At 44.3% G+C, this 25,361-nt stretch overlaps 2 protein-coding genes across 5 annotated transcripts; one reads left to right on the top strand and one right to left on the bottom strand.

Moving 5' to 3' along the window:
* Nucleotides 1-20: 20 nt before the first annotated feature.
* On the bottom strand, nt 21-16,050 carry Hars1 (histidyl-tRNA synthetase 1). 2 transcript variants are annotated; one of them, XM_021151123.3, is made up of 13 exons: nt 15,790-16,050; nt 15,454-15,543; nt 9,599-9,718; nt 7,062-7,157; nt 5,808-5,933; nt 4,917-5,024; nt 4,685-4,783; nt 4,394-4,487; nt 3,989-4,116; nt 3,654-3,896; nt 1,720-1,836; nt 660-806; nt 21-423 (listed from the first exon to the last, which is right to left on the bottom strand). In XM_021151123.3, exons 1-13 carry the CDS (start codon nt 15,877-15,879, stop codon nt 352-354), a joined length of 1,530 nt encoding a protein of 509 aa, XP_021006782.1. In that variant the 5' UTR covers nt 15,880-16,050; the 3' UTR covers nt 21-351. The 2 variants fall into 2 exon arrangements, with proteins under 2 accessions (XP_021006782.1, XP_085689789.1); XM_085833663.1 differs by having other exon boundaries at nt 15,885-15,927.
* Nucleotides 16,010-24,521, top strand: LOC110285124 (histidine--tRNA ligase, mitochondrial). 3 transcript variants are annotated; one of them, XM_021151124.3, is made up of 13 exons: nt 16,010-16,273; nt 18,207-18,284; nt 18,517-18,636; nt 18,759-18,854; nt 19,925-20,050; nt 20,330-20,437; nt 20,597-20,695; nt 21,008-21,101; nt 21,792-21,919; nt 22,002-22,244; nt 22,761-22,877; nt 23,097-23,243; nt 23,705-24,521. In XM_021151124.3, exons 1-13 carry the CDS (start codon nt 16,172-16,174, stop codon nt 23,762-23,764), a joined length of 1,518 nt encoding a protein of 505 aa, XP_021006783.1. In that variant the 5' UTR covers nt 16,010-16,171; the 3' UTR covers nt 23,765-24,521. The 3 variants fall into 3 exon arrangements, 2 of the variants coding, with proteins under 2 accessions (XP_021006783.1, XP_029327744.1); XM_029471884.2 differs by having other exon boundaries at nt 16,031-16,273; nt 22,002-22,109; XR_015046094.1 differs by lacking the exon at nt 23,705-24,521 and having other exon boundaries at nt 16,031-16,273; nt 22,761-22,947; nt 23,097-23,205.
* Nucleotides 24,522-25,361: the final 840 nt, after the last annotated feature.

A 25,361-nucleotide genomic window follows, 5' to 3' on the forward strand; every position in this document is an offset into this window, starting at 1 on the left:
GCATCACGGACACAGACAGGTTAGCGGTAGAGACATTTATTGGACTTTTTGGCCATAGGTTGTTCATCTGCCGTGTGGTTTTTCAATGAAGCCATCTCAAGTCCATACAGGAATTTAGGAGGCAGACGTGATTAGTCCACCTATAATCCCCGACAGTGTAGTACCTGGCCATTTTTTTTTTTGCCAGTGATTACGGATAACATAATAATAATAAAAACAAAAAACAAAAAGCCTCTGTTCTGACCACCCTTCAGTCTTCTGCTGGATCGGAAATATGCAGACTGTTTTCAGTACATATGCAGTTTTGTTTTCGTTAAGACCAATCCTGTTTCCTCTACTGGTTTGCTCAGTTCAGCAGATGGAGAGGGGCTGATTTGTTCTTCTTCTGATTTCCTCCACAAGGTCTTCTCTTCGGACATCCACCTGGCCACAACAGAGGAAGAAGGTATGAATATCTCCCTCTTAGCTGTTCCCTGAGTGCCTACTTCTAGTTACCAGGTTTGGCTCACTGGGACATGTGCCCAGTTAGGTACCCCAGAGATCTTAAATGCCACAATTATAGTTAAAGCCTAAGCCCTCGGGTTCCTTATAAGCTAGTCCTATAGGAGGCTCAGGTCTCAAACAGGCCTGGGCCAGCCCGTGCCTGACGCCCTCCTCACCTCCTCTCTGCTGGCCACGGAGCGGAGCTTGATGACGCCATCCTTGAGTTCCTGCTCACCAATGATGGCCACCAGTGGGATGCCTGCCTCCTCACAGTACTGCAACTGGTTTAGTAACTTTGGGTTCTTCTTGTACAGCAGCTCAGCCTGCAAAATGACCAAGGAAGAAAACAAAGGCTTCTGTTGTTCTCAGGGACAAACTCTGGAGGAGGGGGGAGGATGCAGCAGGCACCTTGTTCTTTTTTTAAGTGTCTTTCTTCTCCAGCTCTGAAAAAGTACCTTCATTTCCATTTCTATAAATTACTAAATCCTGTTCACAATACTATAAAGCAGAATCTTAATAACATAATGTATGGTACTGGTATTGATAAGAATAAAAAGGCTGTTAACAGCATATAAGAACAATTGGGAGAATATACTTGACAAAGCTCTCTCAATCAAGCAATCCTTTTTAGGCTTTATTTATTTATTTATTTATTTATTTCTATCCTGACCACAGTATCCCCTCCCTACCCCTCACTTCTCCCCTCCTCCCTCCTGTTTCTCTTCATAAAGGACAGGCCTCCATGGATATTAAATAGCCCCACCATATCGAGTGGCAGTAAGACTAGGCACCTCCTCTCCTCTCCTATTTTTTTTTTAATATTTATTTATTATATATGTAAGTACACTGTAGCTGTCTTCAGACACTCCAGAAGAGGGAGTCAGATCTCGTTACGGATGGTTGTGAGCCACCATGTGGTTGCTGGGATTTGAACTCCGGACCTTCGGAAGCTCTTACCCACTGAGCCATCTCACCAGCCCCCACCTCCTCTCCTATTAAGGCTCCATTAAGCAACCAACTAGGAGGAAAGGGTCCCAAATGCAGGCACCAGAGTCAGAGACAGACCCTGCTCCCTCTGTTCTGAGTCCCACATGAAGACCACACACTGTAGTGTAAGAGGCACCTTGTTCTTTGCTCCATTTGAAGAAACAATGGGAAGAAGGCACTATGTAAACTTGTATTAGTTTGTGTCTAGCACTCCCAAGTTTGCAGCCAGCCTAGGGATGGCCCCTGTACCTTGATCCCAGCATCCCATAACTCTGAGACAAGCTTCAGTCTCTCCTCCAGCAGCTTCTTCTGTGCAGATGCCACGAGCACCTGCGTCTCTGTGGTCCGTACCTTTTCCTCTGAAGCCTAGAGAGAGGCAGGCAAGAGTCAGAGCTGGACTATGCTATCGAGGAACAAACATGGAGGCTGTAGCTGGGATCCTGAGAGACCAAGTCCAACTCAATGAGGTCAACTAGGGAAGGAGGGCAGCCTTCTGACCTGCCAGCTGGACATGGAATAGTTCTGAGAAGGTGTAAGAAATGAACCGACTTGTGTGACTTGGATGACAAGCTTAGTGTGATGATAAACAGCTGTAATTGCAGTGCGTGGGAGGTGGAGACAGACGGGCCAGGTGGCTAAGGCTAGCCTTGAATAGATGAGTTTGAACTTAGTATGTCTCAAAAACAAAGCGAAACAAAACAAACAACCACACAACAAAACCAAATGAAAATCCAAGAAAACACATAATGGGACTGGAGAGATGGCTCAGCAGTTAAGAGCACTGACTGCTTCCCACAAGGCAGCTCATAACCATCTGTAATTGAGATCTGAGGGGATCTGATGGTCCCTCTGTGGGGACCAGCCACAGATGCACATGTAGGCACTAACATTTATCTACATAAAATAAAAATTGGAACGACAACAAAACCAGAACAAAACACTAAAACACAACAATAATAAAATGTGTAACTATTTTGAGCCCAGGGCCTTGGGGCATATTTCCCACTGAGAGGAAGAACAGCGTTTCTTTTGCTATTCTCTAGTGGAAAAAGAACCAAGATTTACAAAACTATCCTAAAAGCCAGGCCTGAGGGCTCAACCTAGCAACACAGTAAAGTTAAAACTCCTTTCTCCCAAGAGGTTAGGGGTCACAGGCACAATCACAAGGAAATGCCTTTGAGACCACCTCAAGTCACCACTGGTACCTGGTCTTCACTTTCTACTCTTCCATTTCCACTAGTTATGTGTGGATGTAGGCACAAAGAACTCCTCAACCTTTTCTGAAAAACTGTTTTCAAAGCTACAACATAAGATGTCTACTAGAGGGCTAGATGGCTCAGCGATTAAGAGCACTGACTGCTCTTCCAGGGGTCCTGAGTTCGAATTCCAGAGGCCACATGGTAGCTCACAACTATCTGTGATTAGATCTGATGCCCTCTTCTGGTGTGTCTGAGGACAGTGACAGGGTACTTACATTAAAAAAAAAAAAAAAAAAAAAAAAAAAGATGCCTACTAGAATGACCTCAAGTGAGCATGTGGTGTCATCTTAGAGAAAACAGGACAGGAAGACGGGAAAGCAGCTGGAGCATTCCGGAGACCCCAGTGCAGTGAGCCACTTAAGAGTTCCAGCTACAAAGGTGTTCAGTTGTGAGAAGCCTGGGGAGCTCCCGTGTCACTCTGGGTCCTAGGGAGGCAGAGCGGCCTTCTGCGTAAGCCCAGGGCCTTGGGTATATTTCCCAATGAGAGGAAGAATAGGGTTTCTTTTGCTATTCTCCAGTGGAGAAAGAACCAAGATTCACAAAACTATCCTAGAAGCCAGGCCTGAGGACTTAACCTAGTCCACCTATTCAGAGGCTGATCCAGGAGAATTTAAGACCTAAGTGGGCTACACACTGGGTTTAAAGTCACCCTGGGCAACTCAATTAGACCCTGTCTTAAACTAAGTGAAAAAGAGCACAGTGATAGAGTGCTTGCCTAGCTTGTACAAGGCCCAGGTTCAATTTTCAGGATCATAAACATATCCAGACACACACACACACACACACACACACACACACACACGACACTGGCTTATAAATGAGTGAGACTGAAAGCTATTAATCATCTTTTCTGCATTTCTCAGAGATGATCCCTATCCAAAGCCTGTCCCTAGGAGTTCACAGGCCACCTGCCCTAGGACTTACCTCTAATCTTTGCTCTACAATGGAAAAGATCCGCTCCACTCCAATACTGAGCCCAACACATGGCACCTTGCGCCCCTTGGGGTCAAACATGCCAACCAGGCCATCGTAGCGCCCTCCAGCAGCTATGCTGCCCACACCCAGGGGCTCTTCCCCAGCTTGGGTTGGCATCTGTAGCAGCACCGCCTCATAGATGACCCCAGTATAGTAGTCTAGCCCCCGAGCAAGGCTCAGGTCAAAGGAGATCTGTGGAGGCAAGGTCATGGTCAGTAGCAGATAGGATTGAGGACCCCAAGCCACAGAGGTCAGCTGGGGCTCCTATCTCCAACTTCACTTACCTTGTCATCAATGCCAAACAGGATTAGATATTCAAAGAGCAGCTTTAAGTCTCCCAAGCCCTCTACAGCCTGTTTGTTTTGGGAGAGTTTAGGATCCTGCAGTAACTGCTCCACCAGAGAAACCCCACCTGAGGAAACAAATTTGTAGGCCAGATGGACAAGAAAAACAAACAAACAAACAAACAAACCAACCAACCAAACCCCAAACCAGTAGGTCTACCTTTGGTCTGGGCTGCAGTTACATGTACACGCGACACTCCCCCTTCACCAACACACACACACACACACACACTACATGTGATCACTCCCCCTTCACCAACACACACACACACACACACACACACACACACACAGAGTTCAACTTCAGCACTGAGGGCAGGGATGTGGGCTGGGTTCTTTTCTCACCATGCTGCTGGACATAGTCCCCGATGCGATCAGCCACTTCCGGTGCAAGGCCCTTCTCTCCCACCATCTCATTCTTCACTTCCTCCCAGGAAACCTGGGCAGACAACAACAGTCAGAACAAGTACGGACCCTTCTCGAGGAGCGACCTGAGAGCAAAGGTGTCCTTTAACATCTGCACTGGGGCCCGTCCTCCTCCAGTAGGCAGAGAGGAAGCTATCTCTCCTCATAAAATTTCACTGTTTAAAACAGGGCAGGGTCTAGGAAGAGTCAGCCAGGGGGTTGGGTTGTTACCTTGTCTAGCTTGTCCACTGAGGAGCAGATGGTACGGAACTTGCTATCAGGAACACCACAGACAGCAAACATCCCATCTAGGATGCGCCTGTCGTTTACCTGAGAGGAGCAAGGGATAGGGAAGAGGGAGTCTGTTTACTTTGCATGATTCCCTATAGTCTCTATCACAGGGGATAATGAACTGTGAGAGGCCAGGCCACACCTTCCCCTCCCAGTCCTATCCATCTCTGACCTTGACCAGGAAGTTGCCGATCTGAAGTGAACTCAGGATCTCGCACATAATCTTTAGGCACTCTGCATCAGGAATCATGGGGTCGAACTGTCCGGCAATGTCAAAATCCTGCAGGGAGAGAGGAAGGTGAGTGGCATGTGATGGACTCCTGAAACTTCTACTCTGTTGGCATCTGAGCACAGGCCTTCCCCTTTGTTTTGTCTCATCATCCACTCTCGGGCTCTCAGCAGTCCTGTTTGCCTGTCTGTTATGAAACCATTGTTCTTCATTCAATTCATCTTCCTTAGCTTCTCCTACTGTTGTGGGGAAACTTCCCAGCCTTAGTCAGTGTGTCTCTGTCACTGTGTCTGTCTGTCTGTCTGTCTCTGTGGCAATTCTGGGGCTTCAAGCATGTGAGGAAATCACTTTACCATTGAGCTCCTGCCCAAGCCCTTCGCACCTTAAATCTTTTGCTATTTTTTTCCCCATCTGTCAGAAATCCTGCCACATTAGTCTAGAAGACTTGATAGCAATTCATACTGAACTTCATTCTCTGTTGGGATTCTAATACTGTGGTAATAAAGAACCTGGAGCTAGAACAACTCCCTGGTGTCCTAGTGTGTACAAAGCCCTGCATCCAATCCCCAGCACCAAAAAGAAGCAAGTAATTTTTTTTTCTAAACAAAACAACCCACTGCCCCTGAAAACCCCTACCAAACCAGGTCCTCAAATAACTGATTGTTTGTCTTATTCTTCAAGTCCACCAACCCATCAGGAGGTCTACATGCAGATATCAGGGGAATCTAAGAGCATTTTTTGAGACCATCTAGTGTGTTCAGGATGCACACAGTAGGCCCTACTGGAGAGAGGGCTTGAGTTACCCATCCTGCTCCATGGTTTTCAGACACTCACGCATTGATAGAATTCACGGTAACGGCCTCGGGTCATAGCTGGGTTGTCCCGGCGATACACCTTTGCTATATGGTAGCGTTTAATGTTGGTCAGTTTATTCATTGCCAGATACCGAGCAAAAGGGACCTGATAACACAGTGTTAAGAAAAAGAAGCCTTCGGTGGCTGCTGGGATATCGTCACCCACAGAAGCCAGGGTCTAACCCTGTGGGTACAGATAAACCACACCTAGAAGAGAAACAGCACGTCTCATTGTCAGGAAGAATTAACTGTGTAGTCATAAAAGGCAGCTGAAGCAGGGAAGAAGAGTAAGGCTCCTTCCTCTCTGACTGTTTCCCTAGACTATGCGGACCAGAGGAGAGAAGGGAACTTGGCAGATTAGACACAGCAAGAAAAGGGCTCTTGTGGAATCCCTAATCGGATGATTGATTGGTAGTTTTAATGAAACTGGCCCCCATAGGCCTGTGTATTTCTCTGCTTAGTCTCCAGTTGATGAACTATCTGGAAGGATTAGGCAGTATGGCCTTGTTGCGGCAGTGTGTTACTGGAAGTGGGCTTTGAAGTTTCAAAAGCCCACCCTGGGCTCAATGTGTGTGTATGTCTCTCTCTCTCTGTTCCCCCCCACCCCCCTTCTCCCCCGCCTCCGCTGCCTGTGAATCGGGATGTAAAGCTCTCAGCCACTTCTCCAGCACTATGCCTGCCTTTGTGCTGCCATGCTCCCTGGCATGATGATAGGCTAACTCTATAAACTATAAGCAAGCCATCAATTAAATGCTTTCTTTTATAAGAGTTGCCTTGGTTATGGTCTCTACACAGCAATAGAACAGTGACTGAGACACTTGAAGATAAAGGAAATAGTAATCAATTACAGAAAAGTCTGCCCACTGGGACTGGCCAGGAGCTGTTGTAAAATTGGGAACAGAATTTTTTTTTTTTTTGACAGTTTTTTTTTTTTTTCTGTGTAGCCTTGGCTGTCCTGGAACTCTGTAGACCAGGCTGGCCTCAAACACAGAGGACAACCTGCCTTTGCCTCCCAAGTGCTGGGACTAAAGGCTTGCCCCTGGCAAAGCTGGAGATTTCTAAGATTATATTCTGCTTACCCAAAGTCCTTTATCTTGCTTTAGAGGAAACAATTCCTTTCACTGTCAGTGGCTTCATATTTAATCTTACCTGTGCCTGCTGTCCCTAAAACCAAGTTCAACTCCAGTGAGTGCCAATTCCTAAAAGTCTTAAGAACCCAGGTTTAGAAGGATACAGTAAGGTCATAACGGAGAGACAGCAGCTCCCCACCCTGGTCCTTCAAGTCATAGATAAGCTTTGAGTCTTCTCCGTACTTTCCAGTCAGTGTTTCCTGGAGAAACCAAAGGAGAAATAGGATCACAATAATAAGTCACACTTTAACTTGTGGGGCTTTTTTTGTTTTTTTTTTTTTTGAGGCAGGGTCTTACTATGTATCTCTGGCTGGCTCTGAACTACCAGAGCTCTGCCTCCCTCTACCTCCTGAATGCTGGGATTAAAGGCTTGGGCCACCACATCTGGTTATAAGTAGGGTTTTAAAATTATTATTACTATTACTGTCGTTGCTGCTGCTGTTAAATTGTTTGACGCTAGGGATTGAACCTAGGCTTTGTCCTGGGTGGGCGATTCCTCTATCACTAAGCTGTAGTCCCTGCCCTTAGACCTCTAGTCTATAGGGACTAGAGAAACAGCTCAGCAGTTAAGAGCATTGGTTGCTCTTCAGAGGTCCTGAGTTCAATTCCCTGCAACCACGTGGTGGCTCACAACCATCTGTAATGGGATCTGATGTCTCTTCTACTATGCAGGCATACATGGAACTAGAGCACTCATATTAATAAAAGTACATAAGTAAATACATCTTTTAAAAAAGACCATTATAAACACAAAAACTTACTACTCCAACGTGACTAATTTCAACTTGTCTGTATTTCTGTAGTCCCTCTGCTTTTCATCCTAATGCTTGTAAGTTTGATGTAGTTACAGTTAATCAGGATTATACGCAGGCACATCCAGCACTCAGAAGGCAGAGGCAGGTACATCTCTCTGAGTTCGAAGCTGGCCTAGTCTACTTAGAAAGACTTTCAAAAAGACAGAACAAAAAAAATTAAAAAGGAATAACAATTCAGTGTTGATATTCTGCTTTTTTTTTCTATATTGTGGCAGAGCTAAACTATTACTACTCTCTCCGGCCCCCACTCTCCATGTTTTTCAAGTCAGGGTCTCTCTACTTAGCCCTGGCTGTCCTGGAACTCACTCTGTGGACCAGGCTGGCCTCAAACTTCACCTGCCTCTGCCTCCTAGTGCTAGGATCAAAGGTGCACCAGGCCCTGCTAAAATATTATGTTTTTTTTTTACAACCATTATTTATATTGTATGTGTTCATATGCATTAAGGTCAGTGGATAACTTGTGAAAGTTGGTTCTCCCATCCTGTGAAGATTAAACTCAGCCATCAGGCTTGGCAGTAAATGTCTTTTTTGTTTGTTTGTTTTAAATTAGGATCTTTATTTTATGTACATTGGTGTTTTCCTGCATGTATGTCTGTGCGAGGGCACAGGAGTCCCTGGAACTGGACTTACAGACAATTGTGAGCTACTATGTGGGTAATGGGAATTGAACTCAGGTCTTCTTAGTCAGGGCGTCATCTCCCCAGCCCTGGTAGTAAATGTCTTTACCCACTGGGCCATCTTAGTCAGTCCTAAGGTATTATTACTTAAGATTTATAAAAAGTTAAAAAATAATATATATTTACTTTATTTATGGATATGAGTGCTTTGCATGTTTGTATGTTCATCATATGCATGCCTGGTGCCTGTGGCAGTCAGAAGAGTGTTGAATCCTTTGGAACCCCAGTTGCAAATGATTGTGAGTCACATGGATGTTGGGAACAAAACCCAGATCCTCTGCACGAGTAACAAGTGCTCTGCTGAGCCATCCCTCCAGCCGCGCTAAAGGAGTTAGGATTTTGTACCGATCTTGCTGAAGATCCGAGTTTGAGTCACAGAACCTAAGTCAGCTCACACCTCCTCTACCTCCAGCTCCATGGGCATCCTATACCTCTGACTCCCCAGGCACCTGTTCTCATGTGCACACATTCACACAATGAAAAATAAATCTTACTCCCCCACCATTAAAAAGTAAGCCAATAAAAAAGATGTATAGTTTTCCAGTGAGACTCAAGGTGCAGTGAGCTAGACCTGTAACTCAGGAGGGCAGAAGCACCCAGCTTGTGGTTCAAGGCCTGCCTGGGTTATAATGAGACTGTCTCAGAACAACAGAAAGAAGCTTTGCCCTTATCTATCTGCTAATACCACCCTATTTGATGTTTATGCCATTCCAGGTAATACACATTTCCAAAACGTGTTACTAGGCATATCTATTCACACAGCTTTCTGGTTTTGAATATTTTTCTTGAAGATAAGTTTATAGGAATGCATTATCAAGTTAGCAAATATATATGCTTTTTAAAGTCTGAGATATGAACAACGTCAGAAAGCAAAATGAAAGTCTTAAGGGCATAACAGCAGTCCATGTCCTTTGATGTCTTCAACCAGTTATAATATATCCCTCTGACCAAACCAGCCAGGATTTTAAAAGCTTTAAAAGCCCTGGTGTGTGGGCTCATAAACATTTGTATTCTGGTGGGGACTAGACTGTATTCATGGACTGGACTCTTTCTGCTCCAGTAATATGTTAAGATTCTAACCTTAGACTCCTCTATAGGAGGCCATCATGAGCCCATCCGCTGTGCAGTTTCTCCTTACCCAGTTCTCACCTTTAGTTCAAACACAGGTGTATCAATCACTTCTGCTCCATGGCGTTTGAAACAGCGGACAATGACATCAAATACCTTTTCCCGGACTGCCATCTGCCGGGGGCTATAGTCTCTCGTGCCCTTCAGAGTAAAATCAAAACACAAGGATGACATTTAAAACAAAGAACAGTAAACTCTAGAAATATCCAAAGTCCAGCTCAGCAACAAGGGACACAAATACTGCTGTAAAAGTGGGAAGACAGCTCAGAAGAGGCCCTGTGACTCCATCTGCCAGCTAGGTTCTGTTTTCCAGAATTCAGAGCCATTTTCTCAATTTAAGTTTTCTGAAAACTCAACACTAAGTGTATTTCCTTGCACAGCAGAGAACTTGACATGTATATTATTGATTCAAAGTGGCTCCACGGGTCTAATGCTAAAGTTTATGTGCAATTTTTTTCCAACCTAATTTCCTTTCAAATTCTATTTAACAAAGGTATTTCTGAGTGCACACTCTCACAGAGCCTGGTATGGTGGCACCTGGAAGGCAGAGGCTAGGGGACCACCGAGTTCAAGGCTAGCCTGATCCGTAACAGTGAGACCCCTTTCTAAGACAAAAGCTCCAAGACAGGGTAGGCAGATACATTCTATAGCTGAATTACAGGCTGTCAAGAAGTCAAGTGACCACCTAAGAGCACTCAGCAAGTGCACAGTGAAGCCTGTCTCCCACCCAGACCAGAGATTTTGGTCTAGGCCATGATAGCCTGTTCTAGAGCCTTTGGTCTAAGGACCTTCTCACATTCTTAGCTACAAACTCTCAACCCAGAGGTATTATTTCTATGTATATTTGCCACATACAAAAGTTAAAGTGCAAAATCTTATTGACATATCTTTACACATCAACACAAATAATATTTTGAGTGAATTAAAAGATGTAGTGAGAAGAGTAACATTGATCACATTTTGGCAAATCTTGTTTACAGGTTTTTGTTTTGGTTTTTCAAGACAGGGTTTCTCTGTGTAGCCCTGGCTGTCCTGGAACTCACTCTGTAGACCAGGCTGGCCTCAAACTCAGAAATTCACCTGCCTCTGCAGTCTTATTTTGTATTTTATGTGTATGGTGCTTTTCATGCATGTATGCCCATGCATCACTGGCACGTCTGGTGCCTGTGGAGGCCAGATGAGGGTGTCAGACCTTCTGGAACTGGAGTTACAGATGCTTGTAATCTGCCATGTGGGTGCTGGGAATCAAACTCAGGTTCTCTGCAAGAGCAGCAGGTGTTCTTAACAGCTGAGCCATCTCTCCAGCCCACTTTTGCAAATCTTTAATGTTTTCCTTAATAAAGACAGTTAATTTTCCTATGTGCTTTTTGTATTAAATTTCTATTGATGTATATTGGTCTGGTTGAAAAATATGAAGAAACTCTAATGTTACACAGGTGTGTTCTCTTTTTGTTTGTTTGTTTTTTTCGAGACAGGGTTTCTCTGTATAGCCCTGGCTGTCCTGGAACTCACTTTGTAGACCAGGCTGGCCTCAAACTCAGAAATCCGCCTGCCTCTGCCTCCTGAGTGCTGGGATTAAAGACGTGAGCCACTATGCCTGGCTTTACAGGTGTGTTCTTATAAAAGTATGCGTACCCAATGAGCTTCTCAACTCTTAATATTCTTTTTTGGTTCTACATCAAAATCCAAGTACTTGTTCTTTAAAGGCTAGTTATAATGTGGAATCTGAAAGCCATAGCAGTAAAAATTTCATAGTTACATTTAGAAGCCCTAGTCATTTGCGGAGGATGGTGCATATTCATAATACCAGCACTGGCAGGCAGAGGCATGAGTATCAACTTAAGTTCAAGTCCAGTTGTTCGGTTTTCATAGTGAGTTCCAGGTCAATCCCGACCACATAGCAAAATTCTGGCTTAAGAAACAAATCTAAACATTCTCAGTTATAGCAGTAACTAGAATTGTTAAATACAGAGTCAGTGGGATGGCAATCACCTATGGGATGAAGGCAGGGTAGAGAAAGGAATATTGTTAAATGGGTAGAGTTTCAATTTTGAATGATGAAAAAGATCTGGAAAAACAGTCATAGCGCTCATTCCTGTTTCCACATTTGGGAGGCCAAGGCAGGAGGATTGTGGTGAGTTCCAGGCCAGTCTAGACTACAGACTAGGCCCTATCTGGAAGAAAAACAACACTTGGGAGGCAGAGGCAGGGGGATTTCTGAGTTCGAGGCCAGCCTGGTCTACAAAGTGAGTTCCAGGACAGCCAGGGCTACACAGAGAAACCCTGTCTTGAAAAACAAAACAAAATAAACAAACAAACAAACAAAAAACCCCAAAAGGTAAGTAGTGATGATTACCCTATAATATCAGCATATTTCATGCTACAGAACTGCACATTAAAACCCACCCCTGTATCTTATATGTTGAATGGATCTTTTACCCTGGTATGATTTTATATCATCTTACACTAGTTATCTAGAAAACACTGGCTTGTTGATAAGTTAGAGAGTTTTATAATGCTGACATATTTCATTATATAATACTCAGAAAATCATTTATTAACACCATCACATATCTTACCAGGATAATTCAAATTATCAGGAAGTTGTCAAACTCAGGGTAAAAGATATATGTTTCCCAAAATTCTTGACTTGAATGCCTGAGTTTCATCATTAGCAACATTTTACTGCCAGGAGATTTCCTTGAGTTGGTAAAGCCCACTTCTTTTATCGTCACCAATATGTCTGTCAGATAGTCAACTCTGCCTGCTTTGTAGCAGAAATGCTTTATAGATGTACTTGTTTCCTACTAGTGATACCTGTTATGGGCGAGGGTCAAGATTGATTAAAATTAATAATTTAACTATAAAAACCGTTATTTTTTAAGTTTATGTGGGTAAGGCCTTCTGTGTATATATATTTATGTGAATGTTTTGCCTGAAAGTATCTATTTGCACCAGGTGCACACACCTGGTGCCCAAGTAAGTCAGAAAGGGCGTGAGATCCCCTGGCATTGGAGTTAGAAATGCTTGTGAGCCTCCAGCAAGTGCTCTTAACTACTGAGCCACTCTCCCCCAGTAAAAATATTCTTAAGTACCATTTTTTATTTTGAAAGATTTCTCTTCTTTTATGGGTATGGGTGTTTTACTACATGTATGGCTATGCACTGTGTGTGTGCCTGGTGCTCACAGAGGTCAGAAGAGGATGTTGAAGCCGCTGGAACTGGAGTTACCATAGCTGGTGAGCCACTATGTGAGTACAGGGGATTGAACCTGGGTGTTGTGCGGGAGCAACAAGTGCTCTATCTCTGAGCCATTTCTCCAGTCCCATTTGTTTTAATGGTGAGTGCAAAGAGTGTGGTTTTGGTTCTCTGTATCTGCAGCTTCAATAGCCACAGGTTCAATAGACTGTGCACTGAAAATACTTAAGGTTAAAAGAAAATTCTGCCTATATTAAATATATGGATTTTTTTCCATGTCATTATCTTTGAGCAATAACTACTTATACTAGGTATTAGTAACCTAGAGATGACGTAATCATCGAGGATGTGTATAGGATACGTGCAAACGCTATACCATTTCCCATAAGGAAAGTGAATAGCTGTGGAATCCCTTTATACTATCTAAGATCAAGCCGTGTTCAACTTCCCCCAACTACCTCAGTAATAACTTCTCATGATCACCTTATTTGATCAGATTCTAACAATGTTATTTTTAGATGACATATACATTTAATCAGCAACAGCTTTCTTTTTCTTCCTTTTTTTTGTTCTTTTGTGGTGTCTCATTTGGGTTCTAGGTCTTCTAATACCGAGCCACACTCTTAATCCCCCACTCCCACCCCTATCACATTATTTATCTGTCGAAGAAACTGAATATTTGTCCCAAAAAGTTTATTCCATTCTGGATCCAGTCACCAACATCACCGATGAGTCATTAACCTGTTCTCCACTCCGTGTTTCTCCACCTTAGTCTAAAGGCCTAATTACATTCAAATTCCCCTGATGAGAATTCATAGGTGGTGCTGTGTAGTTTTTATTGCATCATATCTGCAGGGACATAATATCTGCTGCTTCTGCTTTAGTGACATTAAGACTGGTCATTGGGTTGAGGTGTGGAGGGACTGTTCAATTAAAAATTCCCTATCTTCTCTCCATTCAATACTCTGAGCAATTATGGATCATTTCTTTAATGGCATGTGTGCAGATGCCCTTGGAGGCCAGCTGGAATTACAGGCAGGTGTGGGCTGCTGTATGTGGGTGCTCAACCACTCAGCTCTTCTAGAAGAACAGCAAGCACCCTTAATTCTGAGCAATCTCTCCAGCCCCCATTTCTTTGAGATTTTAAACTTCTCTTGAGTCTCTGAAAAAGAATTGTGAGGGATGGGTGTGGTAGTACATGCCTGTAATTCTAGCACCTGTTAGGATCAAAATTTCAAAGCCAGTCTCTGATATATATATATATAATATATACACATACATACATACAGTCTCTGATATATATATGTATAAAAGGTCTGAGGCTGGTCAGGGCTTGTACTTTGGTTTTTGCTTTGTTTATTTATTTATTTTTTATTTTTTGAGACAGGGTTTCTCTGTGTAGCCTTGGCTGTCCTGGAACTAATTCTGTAGACCAGGCTGGCCTCGAACTCAGAAATTCGCCTGCCTCTGCCTCCCAGGTGCTGGGATCAAAGGTGTGCGCCACCACTGCCCAGCAAATATATGTTTATTTCCAGTCTTACATTCTGGTAAATAAACTGAATTAACTACTAAATAATACTGCATTACTCATTATTAATTAATGTAGTTAGTAAGAAATTACATTAAATAATATGAATAAACTACTAAATATTGTTGCAGAGAGCAGGAGAGATGGCTCAGGGATTAAGAGCTCTTGCCACTCTTCCAGAGACATTAATTTGTTCAATTTCCAGCACCTTGGCTTACAACTGCCTGTAAGTCCAGCTCCAGGGAATCTGACAGTCTCTTGTGGCCTCTGCATGTACCCATATTCACTTGCATAGATCCGCACACACATACAGCAAAGTGAAACTTCAAAGCCAGTACATTAACAGAACTATGTATGACATGCCAAGGGAACCCAGTAAAGGTGCAGAGGTCTGTTTATAGAAGTTACAGAATAGCATCTGAATCGAAATCCCGAGGCTGAGTTAAGCATCTCCAACTTTACTTGGTTCTATTTGTGCAGGGCTTCTTCTAGTTCCTAGGAAGTAGCACAGTTCTTTTCTGCTTTAGAGTTTCTAATCTCTGCTGAGCTTATGATTCTAACAGCCTTTCCCTGGCTATCTCTAACCTGCTTGAGAGGTCCATCATGTCACTTCCTCAGTTTGGCTCTTTATACACTGTGTGCACATGTGTGTATGGGTGTATGGTTATAGGACTGTGTGGTCTCAGGTGCCTATGGAGGCCAGTTACAGACAGTTGTGAACCACCTGATGTAGGTGCTGGGAATCAAACTTAGATCCTCTGCATGCTCTTAACTGCGGAGCCATCTCTCCAGCCCTAAATTTCTTCACATCACCACTCATAATTTGTAACTGCATATTCCTGGGTGGGATTATTTGCCCTGAATCTTAGTGGAATGCCAACATCGCAACGGCAGGCATCCAGTATGGTGTATTCAGTGCACAATGACGCCCACATAGACTTACTCAATAACTACACAATGAATGAAAGGAGTAGCAGTTAGCAGGCTGTCTCCCCTGATCAGCCTCGTTTCTGTCATCACTGCCATCGCCGAATGACTCAGGTTGAGTTCAAACCAGCCCAGTGCCTACCCCACCAACTACTGGCTTCTCTGCAGTATTCCAGATTGTGGATCAGGGCCTCTCTCTGAGGCCTCTCACAGGAATAGTTTACCTTGGGGGTTTTGAGCACAAACTTCTGTTTGCCTTCATCCTGGCCCAGCTGTGCCTTCAGTTTTAGGAGTTTCGTCACCTCCTCCTCGATCTGTGGAGGAAAAAACGCCGCTGGACTGACCATTCATCATTCCCCTCCCTCCCTTCCCTTTCCCCTCGATCCTCTCTCTCTTAGGCCTCGCTTCTCTCAGGACCCACCCTAGCTATCTCCTCACTCGGCTCCATTCACTCTATCAGCTTGGTTCCTTCATCCACATGTCTGTCCTCCAGCCAGACCACCTTCTATGCTCCTCTGGTTTTGTCCGGGCTCCTCTCCTTCCATCCAAGTCGCACCTACCTGCTCGGCGGACGCTTTCTGCTCCTTAAGACCCCTCACATGTGCTCCCTGGAGTCGCACCAGCTCCTCCAGCGCAGCTCGATCTGCCATCCTGCCTGCCAGCAGGAACTGACGGCTGTCTAAAACCCGCCTTGGTGGACTCAGCCTAGGTTCGGATGACTTCCGGTTACCGAGTCCCCGCTTTCGTGCCTAGAGTGTGTCTGGCGAAGGTGGAGGGAACACTTCCGGGTCAGGGAGCGTGAGATTCTCGGAGTTCAACCCCACCGTCCGAACTAACTCCGATCTCAGGTGTTTCCAGCTCTCCGTAGCTTTCCAGAAATCGGACTGGCCTGGTTCCCAGTTCCTTGACTTCAGTTCCAGAAAGCCAGCGTCCAGCTGCACAATGCCCCACCTGGGGCCACTGCGCCGCAGGGCCTGGGCTGCGCTGCTCGGCCAGCTCCTGCGACCTCCCAGCACTGTGTGCATCCGCGGCTGTCATAGCCAGGTGAGCCGCCCTGAGCCGGCTCCTTTCCGGTGGGGCCTCCTAGCCTGAAAGTCTAGACTCGTGGTTTCTACTGTATTATTACAATTGGTTTTTATTTTTTTATTTTCTTTTATGAGTATGGGTATTTTGCCTGCATGCATGTGTGCTCTGTGTACACGCCCGCCGAGGCCAGAAGTGGGCGTTGGAGCCCCTGTTCCAGGAGTTATAGCGGGTAGTGAGCCACCTTGCGGATACTGGGAGTGGAACCCAGGTCCTCTAAAAGAGCCATCACTCCAGTCCTGCAATTAGTTTTTTTTTATTGATTAGCCACTTTGTACTTGCACTGCCCTAAGCGTTTTATTATTGGGGAAATCTCAGAAGTTGAGAGTTTTATCTCCACTTTACAGTTGAGTAAGCGGAGATCATAGGGTTAAATGACCTCTGTGGATATATAGCAACTGAGTTATATGAGGTTTCTTCTCAATCTTGAACATATTAGAATTTGGAAAATATCGATACAGCTATTCCCCCAAACTATAAATGAACGGAGTTTATGCCCATCAGGTGAATTTACCGTAACATGAGCACAGAGAAACATTTTCAGACATAGTTGGATTTTGGAATTAGAATCAGGGTTTGGGGACTTGAACTCAGGTTTCTTTTCGGGGAGAGAGATTCTCCAAAGTATGTAATCATCACTATTTGTATTTCTGGAAGGACCTCTGGGTCTTTAGGCCTGATTCCTTTTTATAGAAGAGTTTTTCTCTATTAATTGGTGTGGGTGGGTGTTGGTGTGCTACGCAGCGTTTCTGGGCTTTGCTTTACCTGTATAGTCTGGGGATTGAGCTTAGGTAGTCCTGATAAGTGGCCAGCACCTGTACTCACAAGCCGTCTCCCCAGCACTAAGTCAGTGGTTGGTACCTGTCTTCAGACAGTGGATGCTTCGTATCACCATGCGCAACATTGTCAGTCATAGCATTTTACTGTTTCTGTTATTCCTATCATTCCATAGAATGTTATTCTAGGAATAACCAGGAAAGTTATTCCTATCATTCCATAGGTGTGTGTGTGTGTGAATTGTGGGAACTGAATTTCTCTTCAACCATGTGAATGGGTCTCAGGGATCTAACTCAGGTGGTCAGACTTGGTGGATATCCGCTGAGCTATCCTGCTGGCCCAGGTTTGTTCTTTTTTCTTTAGCGGGTTTCTTTCTTTATGCTCCACTTACCCTTTCTCTAGGTCTGATTCATTCATCCCCTCCCTCCTACCTTCCTTCCTTCCTTCCCTCCTCTCTTTCTCTTTCTTTCTTTCTTCCTTCCTTCCTTCCTTTGTGTGGTCTCACTGTGTAGCCTGGGGCTCACTATGTGGCTACTTAAACGCTGGTCTTAAACTCGTAGTGATCTGCCTGCCTCTGCCTCCAACTATTGGGATTAATGGCATGTACCACCTTTTTTGCTATTTGCGTAAGAACTGAGAACTGGAGTTGTTTTTGTTTGTTTGAGACAGGGTCTCATTATGTAGCTCTGACTGCCCTATAACTTATTATGTAGGCAAAGCTAGCCTCAAACTCACAGAGACCCTTCTGCTTCTGTCTCCCAAGTGCTGGGATTCCATGTGTGTGCATCCAGCAGAGAACTGGAGTTCTAATCCCTGCTTCTAGAAGTTTAATGGTGGCAGTTGTAGGTTTGGTGTCTATTATTCTCAGATACTTCAACTTTTTCAGACATTTAAGTGAAAATGCTTATGTAGTAAAAAGACTGGGCTTCATATATATTGCAGGTATAATTGGAAATTCCATATGAACAGGAGATCAGGATAGAGAAAATAATGTTCAGGAAACTTTTTCCTTGAGGTCAAGGGTCTTTTCAGACCCTTGATGGTCTACAGGGTCAAAGAGGTCACAGGTCTGGTCAGTGTCCAGAGAAGGTAGGTCTCATGTTCCCTTTTCTCTCAGGTTGCAAAGGCAGTGTTAACGTCTGAACAACTGAAATCACATCAAGAGAAGCCGAATTTTATCATCAAGGTTCCAAAGGTAACACCCTCTGCCCAGCCTCCCTGTCAGGAGTGGTGTGCAGGCAAGCCTGCTCTCCCTGCCTCTCTCTTTAAATCTTTTTTTTTTTTTTTCCAGGGGTTGGGGGTTGTTTTATTGTTCTTGAAATTCTAGATGGGCCTCAAGTTAGTTTCAGACATTAGATTATGGACATGACTTAACCTATAGTCTTAAATGCTCCTGATCTTTACTTTTGGCTACTTTTGCTTTCCAGGGCACCAGGGATTTAAGTCCTCAACAGATGGTTGTGAGGGAGAAAATCCTCGATAAGATTATCAGCTGTTTCAAACGTCATGGGGCAAAGGGGTTGGATACACCAGCGTTTGAGCTCAAAGTAAGAGCGGAAGGGTGCTGAGAACCCCATTGTTTACATGCCTTTGGGTTCCCACAGGGCTTTTCATCTGTGGTCTGTAGACAGTCCTCTGAATTGTAGCTATTTCTGTATGACTCTTGCAGGAAATGCTCACCGAGAAGTATGAAGACAACTTTGGCCTCATGTATGACTTGAAGGATCAAGGTGGAGAGTTGTTGTCTCTGCGCTACGACCTTACTGTATCCTTCAGAACGCAGGAGCCCGACCTGTTTCTCCCCAAATCCAGAGGACGTTTTCTGGCAGAAGGGAATAGAGGAACTTGGACAGTGCCTTTATGTCCACTTTCTCCCAGAAGGCATTTCTTCCTTCAGAGCCTACATGAAGGCCCTGTTGTTTAACGTCAGTGTGTATGAGAATGTCTCCAAGAAGTTCGCAGAAACACAGAGAACTGAGTTTAGCTCCAGAGATCCTAAATTCTGTAACTGGTGTTTATCAACGTGCCTGTAAAAGAAAATTAGTTGATTACTGTGCGTGTGTAGTGGCTGGCGCTTATGTGGACATGCATGTGAAGATAAGGGGAGAACTTTGTGGAGCGGTTCTTTCCTAACTTCTGCATGGGTCCTAGGGATAGAACTCAGATTACCAGATGTGTACAGCAAACCCCTTTCCCTGCTGTGCCATCTTATAAGTGTTAAGCCAGTGGTTCTCAACCTGTGGGTCATGACCCTCCAGGAGTTGCATGTCAGATAGCCTGCATAGCAGATATTTACATTATGATTCATAACAGTAGCAGAACAAAACAAAAACCGTTATGGTCGGGGCGGGGGGAGGGGAGGTTTACCACAACAGTAGGAACTATATTAAAGAGTCACAGTGTTAGGAAGGTTGGGAGCCACTGCTCTAAACATTTAAAAACAGAATTCTAGAAAATATGCATGTGGTCTTTGGCCTATGCTTTCAGGAATAGGATTTTAAATTGTAGGCTAATTCAGTTCTGAAGCTTTGACTACTTTGTAGGTAGTTGGGTAATGGTCTGAATGGGGGCGAAATAGACCAAGCCCAAATTTCTTAGGTCATTTCTATCCTTGCCTCTTTTTTCTGATTAACTTTCAGTTTCAGTAAGTGAAACACCTTTGTTAACACCAAGCACTGCTAGGCTTCAGAGACGGTGGGAAACAAGCCTAGGAAGGTCCTTGTTTTCATCCTGTAAAATGAGGATAATTTCCAGGAACTCATTTCTCCCTCCTGTCTGAATGGGAGGTGTTCGCATGGAACATAGTATCTTTCTTCCTCAACCTCTTTATGTAAGGTCCCTTTTGCTCGATATCTGGCCATGAATAAACTGAAGAAAATGAAACGATACCAAGTTGGAAAGGTGTGGAGGCGAGAGAGCCCAGCCATAGCCCAGGGCCGCTACCGGGAGTTCTGCCAGTGTGTAAGTGGTCACCCTGGGACAGCGTGGCCAAGTGATGGTGTTAAGTTGGGCTTCGCTGCTCAGTGGAGGGTTTGCTTTCCTATCATTTTGTCTGCCTGGGTTTGTTTTGTTGTTTGCTTGTTTTTTTTTGTTTTTGAAGCAGGGTATGTAATTCTGGGTGTCCTGGAACTCACTATGTAACTAGCTTTGAACTCAGAGAGCCATCTGCCTCTGCCTCCAGGATTAAAGGTGTGTGCACCACCATGCCTGACTTTCTTCCTTTTTTTTTTTTTCCTCTAGGATTTTGACATTGCTGGTGAGTTTGACCCAATGATCCCTGATGCAGAGTGTTTGAGGATCATGTGCGAAATCCTAAGTGGATTGCAGCTGGGGGACTTTCTCATTAAGGTGAGGCTAGCCTTGTACATAATAAAGGAGAAGTTTGAATTTGGCCTGTGAAATTGTCTTAGTATTGATTTAATGAGTCGAGAAATTTAGAGATGGCCATTGTTTTGAGGGAAAGGGCATTGATTGCCAGGACATAGGTTAATTATATTGAGTTGACAGGTAAATGACCGTCGGGTTGTAGACGGGATATTTGCTGTCTGTGGTGTTCCTGAGAGCAAGCTCCGAACCATCTGCTCCTCAATGGACAAACTAGACAAGGTAACAAAGAAAACATGCTGTAAATAGATCCTATCTGGGTTTCTGCCCTGCCCTCAAATCCCTATCATTAGGGAAAGAGTAAGGAGACCATGGCTAGTAGTGGCTATGCATGAAAAGGAAAAAGGCTAAGGAGACATTTTAGAACAAGGCCTGAGTTACACCATGCAGTGGGGACTGTGGCTGGATTTCCTGAGTTGCCTTGGGCTTTACTGAATTCACTGTTAGTCCCTTAAGACATCCATACCAAAGGAAAATGAGAGGTCCTGCTTCAGTTAGAGAAAGGGCCGAGCTAATGTTTGGATCTTAATGCAGATGTCTTGGGAAGGCGTGAGGCATGAGATGGTGTCAAAGAAAGGTCTAGCTCCCGAGGTGGCCGATCGAATTGGGGACTACGTCCAATATCATGGTAAGAAATAGGATTTTTAGAGCCATGATAGAATAGGTTGAGGGTGATGTGTGTTTGTTGAACTTTTTTTTTTTTTTTTAAAGATTTATTTATTTATTATATGTAAGTACACTGTAGCTGTCTTCAGACACTCCAGAAGAGGGCGCCAGATCTTGTTACAGATGGTTGTGAGCCACCATGTGGTTGCTGGGATTTGAACTCTGGACCTTCGGAAGAGCAGTCGGGTGCTCTTACCCACTGAGCCATCTCACCAGCCCGTTTGTTGAACTTCTACCTCTAGATCAGTTCCAGAGGTTAGCCTGGATAAAGGTTCCCTTTTATGTATTCTAACTGCTTTATGTCTTCTTAGCAAAGGCAGAAACAGAGGAAGGTCTAGCCATGAGACCAAGACCGCAGTCCTTTTAAAGAAAATGAGGAAGACTGACTAGAGCATATAAATTCAAGCTGGCTATGGTGGCACACATTTTAATCCCAGAACTCAGAAAGTAGGGGCAGGTGGATCTTTATGAGTTCTAGGCCAGCCTGGTCTACATAGTAAGTTCCAGGATAGGCAGAGCTATGTAGAAAGACCCTGCCTAAAGCCAAAACCCCAAACAAAACAACCCCAAACAACAACAACAAAAACTAGATATATTCGGATGAAACATTATCAGGTAAATAGCAGAGAAATTATCCAACTTCTCTTCCCAGGGGGGATATCCCTGGTTGAGGACTTGTTCAAGGATCCCAGACTATCCCAAAGCCAGCTGGCCTTGCAGGGCCTAGGGGACCTGAAGCTGCTCTTTGAATACCTGAGGTTATTTGGAATTGCTGATAAGGTAGGCAGAGCTGGGACTGGACCTCCTGTTGAGCTCTTGGGTTCTGAGTCTGGTCCGGGACTGACTAGCTTTTCCATTACAGATCTCCCTTGATCTGAGTCTGGCCCGGGGCCTGGACTATTATACTGGAGTGATTTATGAAGCAGTACTGCTAGAGTCTTCAGCTCAGGCCGGAAAGGAAACTCTGAGTGTGGGTAGTGTGGCTGCTGGTGGGCGCTATGACAATCTGGTAGCCCAGTTTGATCCCAAGGGCCATAACGTGCCTTGTGTGGGGTTGAGCATTGGAGTAGAGAGAATCTTCTCCCTTGTGGAACAGAAGATGAAGGTGGGTCCTAAGTAGAGGTGAGGTGCCCTGGAAGGCTGAGAACTAGTTTCTGGGGGGTGCACTTGGATGCTTTTTTAACGATCCTTTTGCCTTTTGGAATTGCTAATGCAAAGGAAATACCTTTTTTTCTTCTTTTTTAAAAAAGATTTATTCCTTCTTTTTATGTATATAAGTGTTTTGTCTAAATGTATGTGCATGCCTGGTACCAAAGGATGTCAGAAGTGGAGGAAATCAGAGCTATGGGTGGTTGTGAGCCACAGTGTTGGTGCTGAGAACTGAACTTGGTCTAAAAGAACAAGCCCTCTTAATTGCTGAGCCATCTCTCCAGCCCCTCCCTCCCTCTGCCGACCCTCACTCACCTCCTTCTTAAAAGAACTTTCTGAAATAGGATGTCTTTCTGAGTTCAGGTGGGCCTTGAACTTATGGTCTTTCTGCCTTGGCTACCTGAGTGCTGGGATTACAGTTGTGAGAGCCACCTTTGGCTGTAGGTTTAGTTTCTTCTCTCTGTTTTATTAGATGTCTGGTGAGAAGGTCCGCACCACAGAGACCCAGGTGTTTGTGGCCACACCCCAGAAGAACTTTCTCCATGAACGTTTGAAGATAATTGCAGAGCTTTGGGATGCCGGGATCAAGGTGTGGTGGTGCTGATGTCTGAGTGATCTGGGTGTACGTCGGCACAGTGATCGTGGCTCATTTCTGCCATGTGTGTATAGTGGGTGGTACTCAGGCCGTTTTCAGCTCACCACTAGAGGGCTAGCCACATAATTCTGGCTCCCTTGGAAATGAATGTTCTTGGGCACATATACGACACAATCACTTTAAGTCCTGTAACTTTCTGTTTATTCTTTTCAGGCAGAGATGCTTTATAAAAACAACCCTAAACTGTTAACCCAGCTGCACTATTGTGAGAAAGCAGACATTCCTCTGATGGTCATTATTGGTGAGCAAGAGCGGAATGAAGGTGTCATCAAGCTCCGTTCCGTGGCCAGCAGAGAAGAAGTGAGTTGGAGCTGGTATAAATACAGAGTTCTAAATGTTGTACCCCCACTTTTTAAAAGACAGGTCTTGCTGTATAACACAGACTGGCCTGGGACTGTCTCAGCTGGGCTGGCCTTGAACTCATGACCTTCCTGCTTTAATCTCTTAGGTGCTGTGGCAATAGGCATATATTGTCATGCCTAGATCCCCGACTCTTTTTTAAGAGATGTGTTCTCTGAGGAAGTAAATTTAAAAATATGTCTTTTAAATTACATGTGTGTGTATGTATTTGTGCACACATATACCATGCATACGTGTGTATGTCAGCTTGCAGGAGTCAGTAGTCAGTTCCCTCCTTCCACCGTATGGGTCCCAGGTGTAAATAGTAAGAATGGATGCAGAGTGAAGTGAATTTGGAAGAACTGGCTAAGACACTAGTATCATTTTCTAGTTTGTCACACACAGATTCTCTTGTGTTTTAGGTGACCATTAATCGAGAAAGTCTTGTGGCTGAAATTCAGAAGCGATTGTCTGAGCCTTGATTAGTGCCTGATTTCCATCTGCTGCTTGTAGAAGAAAAGTTTTCATCTAGGACCGAGTTCTGGTGGACTTTGCAACAGTGGCCAGCATGGATGTTGTACAAGTGCCTTCTGCTTCCATCTCTCCTGGAAACAGAACTACAGCAGGTCCTGAGGACTCGTGGACTAGCACTAGCAGCTGCTCTGCTAGAACGCACATGGCTGTCATGCCTGAGAGGCATCCTCTAGCTGCAAAGGCAGATCTGAAGCCTCTGAATTCTGTCAAAGGGATGCGAGGATGGTTGCTATGAGCAAGGCTCTGGAAGAGTCGCCTGAGGCTAAGACTCTGCACCATTGAAATGAGAAGCTAAATATGTACTTCATTTCCGACTATAGCTTGGAACCAGGCTCTGGAGAACTTGTCTCCATCAGACTATGGCTTGTCCATGGAGTGTTGAATGGACAGGAAGAATGGACCGAAAAAAAGAGATGGTGTCCCAAGAGCCCAGCAGGGCATCTGTTGATTCTTCCAGTTAACAGGAGAAGGGTGGGGCTATTTCATAATTCTGAACATTGAACTTAATGGATGATAAGTTAGCAATATGCTCTTTTGAGGTTTTTGAACACCATTCCCTTTGTTAAAGTAATTTTTCTGGATTATTCCATCTCCTGCTCTGGAGATTGTTCTAGAAGTGGTTACATGATATGTTACATTTCAAAAATGTACTAGTGGGCTGGAGAGATGGCTCACCGATTAAAGGTGCATATTACTTTTGCAGAGGACCTGAGTTCATTTCCTAGCAACCACATCAGGGTGATTACAACTGCCTGCAACTCCAGTAACTGGTATCTGAGGCTCTCTTCTGGCTTCCACAAACACCTGCACTTAATGTGCACACACTCATGCACAGACACAGACACATAATTAAGAATAAAATAAGTTTAAAAAGTAAGCATACTTTGAGTAATTCGTTACCCAAGGATTAATCTGTGTAGACATTAGGAAATGTTTGAATATATACTGCAGAACTGTGTGAGTTACAAGTAACCTTTCCTGGGGCTCACATAGTAGAAGAAGAGAAAAGATTTTCTTGTTTGTCCTCTGTCCTCTATCCACTTACCATGACTTGTGAAGCACACATGTAGTCTTATATACAAAATAAATTGCAAAAAGCAAAACAACCCAGCAAAATACCAACATAAAGTGTGGCTAGGGACTTGGCTCTCTTGATAGAATGTCTGCCTAGCACTTGGGAAGTGAAAGCAGGAGGATCGGAAGTTCAGAGTCAGCTTTGGTGCCAGGCAGGGTGGCACAGGACTTTAATCCTAGCACAAGGGAAGTAGAGACAGGCCAATTACCTGTGAGCTATAGGTTGGCCATGGCTGCATAGTGAAACCCTGTATAAAAATTTATTCAGCCTTGGGTTTACATGAGATGCTCTCTCAATAAAACAAAACAAAACAAAAGACCCTTTGCCTGATGCTACATACATTTAATCTCAGCAGTGAAATGGTAGGGCAGAGGCAGGGGAATCTATTGAGTGTAGGGTCACTTGAATAAGAGTAAAGATTAAAACTAGCAGGACTTAAGAGGAGGATGTTTAGACAGGAGGTTGGATAG

This window comes from Mus caroli, unplaced genomic scaffold, assembly GCF_978045245.1.
Source record: "Mus caroli unplaced genomic scaffold, Mus_caroli_1 scaffold_19, whole genome shotgun sequence".
NCBI lineage: Eukaryota > Metazoa > Chordata > Mammalia > Rodentia > Muridae > Mus > Mus caroli.

Coding starts and splice junctions, on each gene's coding strand:
- Hars1 (XM_021151123.3), bottom strand. CDS start 15,879: ATGGCAGATCGAGCTGCGCTGGAGGAGCTGGTGCGACTCCAGGGAGCA. Junction 4,784..4,916: donor TCGGCAACTTCCTGGTCAAG/GTCAGAGATGGA, acceptor TGCTCCTCTCAG/GTAAACGACAGGCGCATCCT. Junction 3,897..3,988: donor TGTTTGGCATTGATGACAAG/GTAAGTGAAGTT, acceptor TTGCCTCCACAG/ATCTCCTTTGACCTGAGCCT.
- LOC110285124 (XM_021151124.3), top strand. CDS start 16,172: ATGCCCCACCTGGGGCCACTGCGCCGCAGGGCCTGGGCTGCGCTGCTC. Junction 16,274..18,206: donor TCCGCGGCTGTCATAGCCAG/GTGAGCCGCCCT, acceptor CTTTTCTCTCAG/GTTGCAAAGGCAGTGTTAAC. Junction 18,637..18,758: donor CACCAGCGTTTGAGCTCAAA/GTAAGAGCGGAA, acceptor TGACTCTTGCAG/GAAATGCTCACCGAGAAGTA.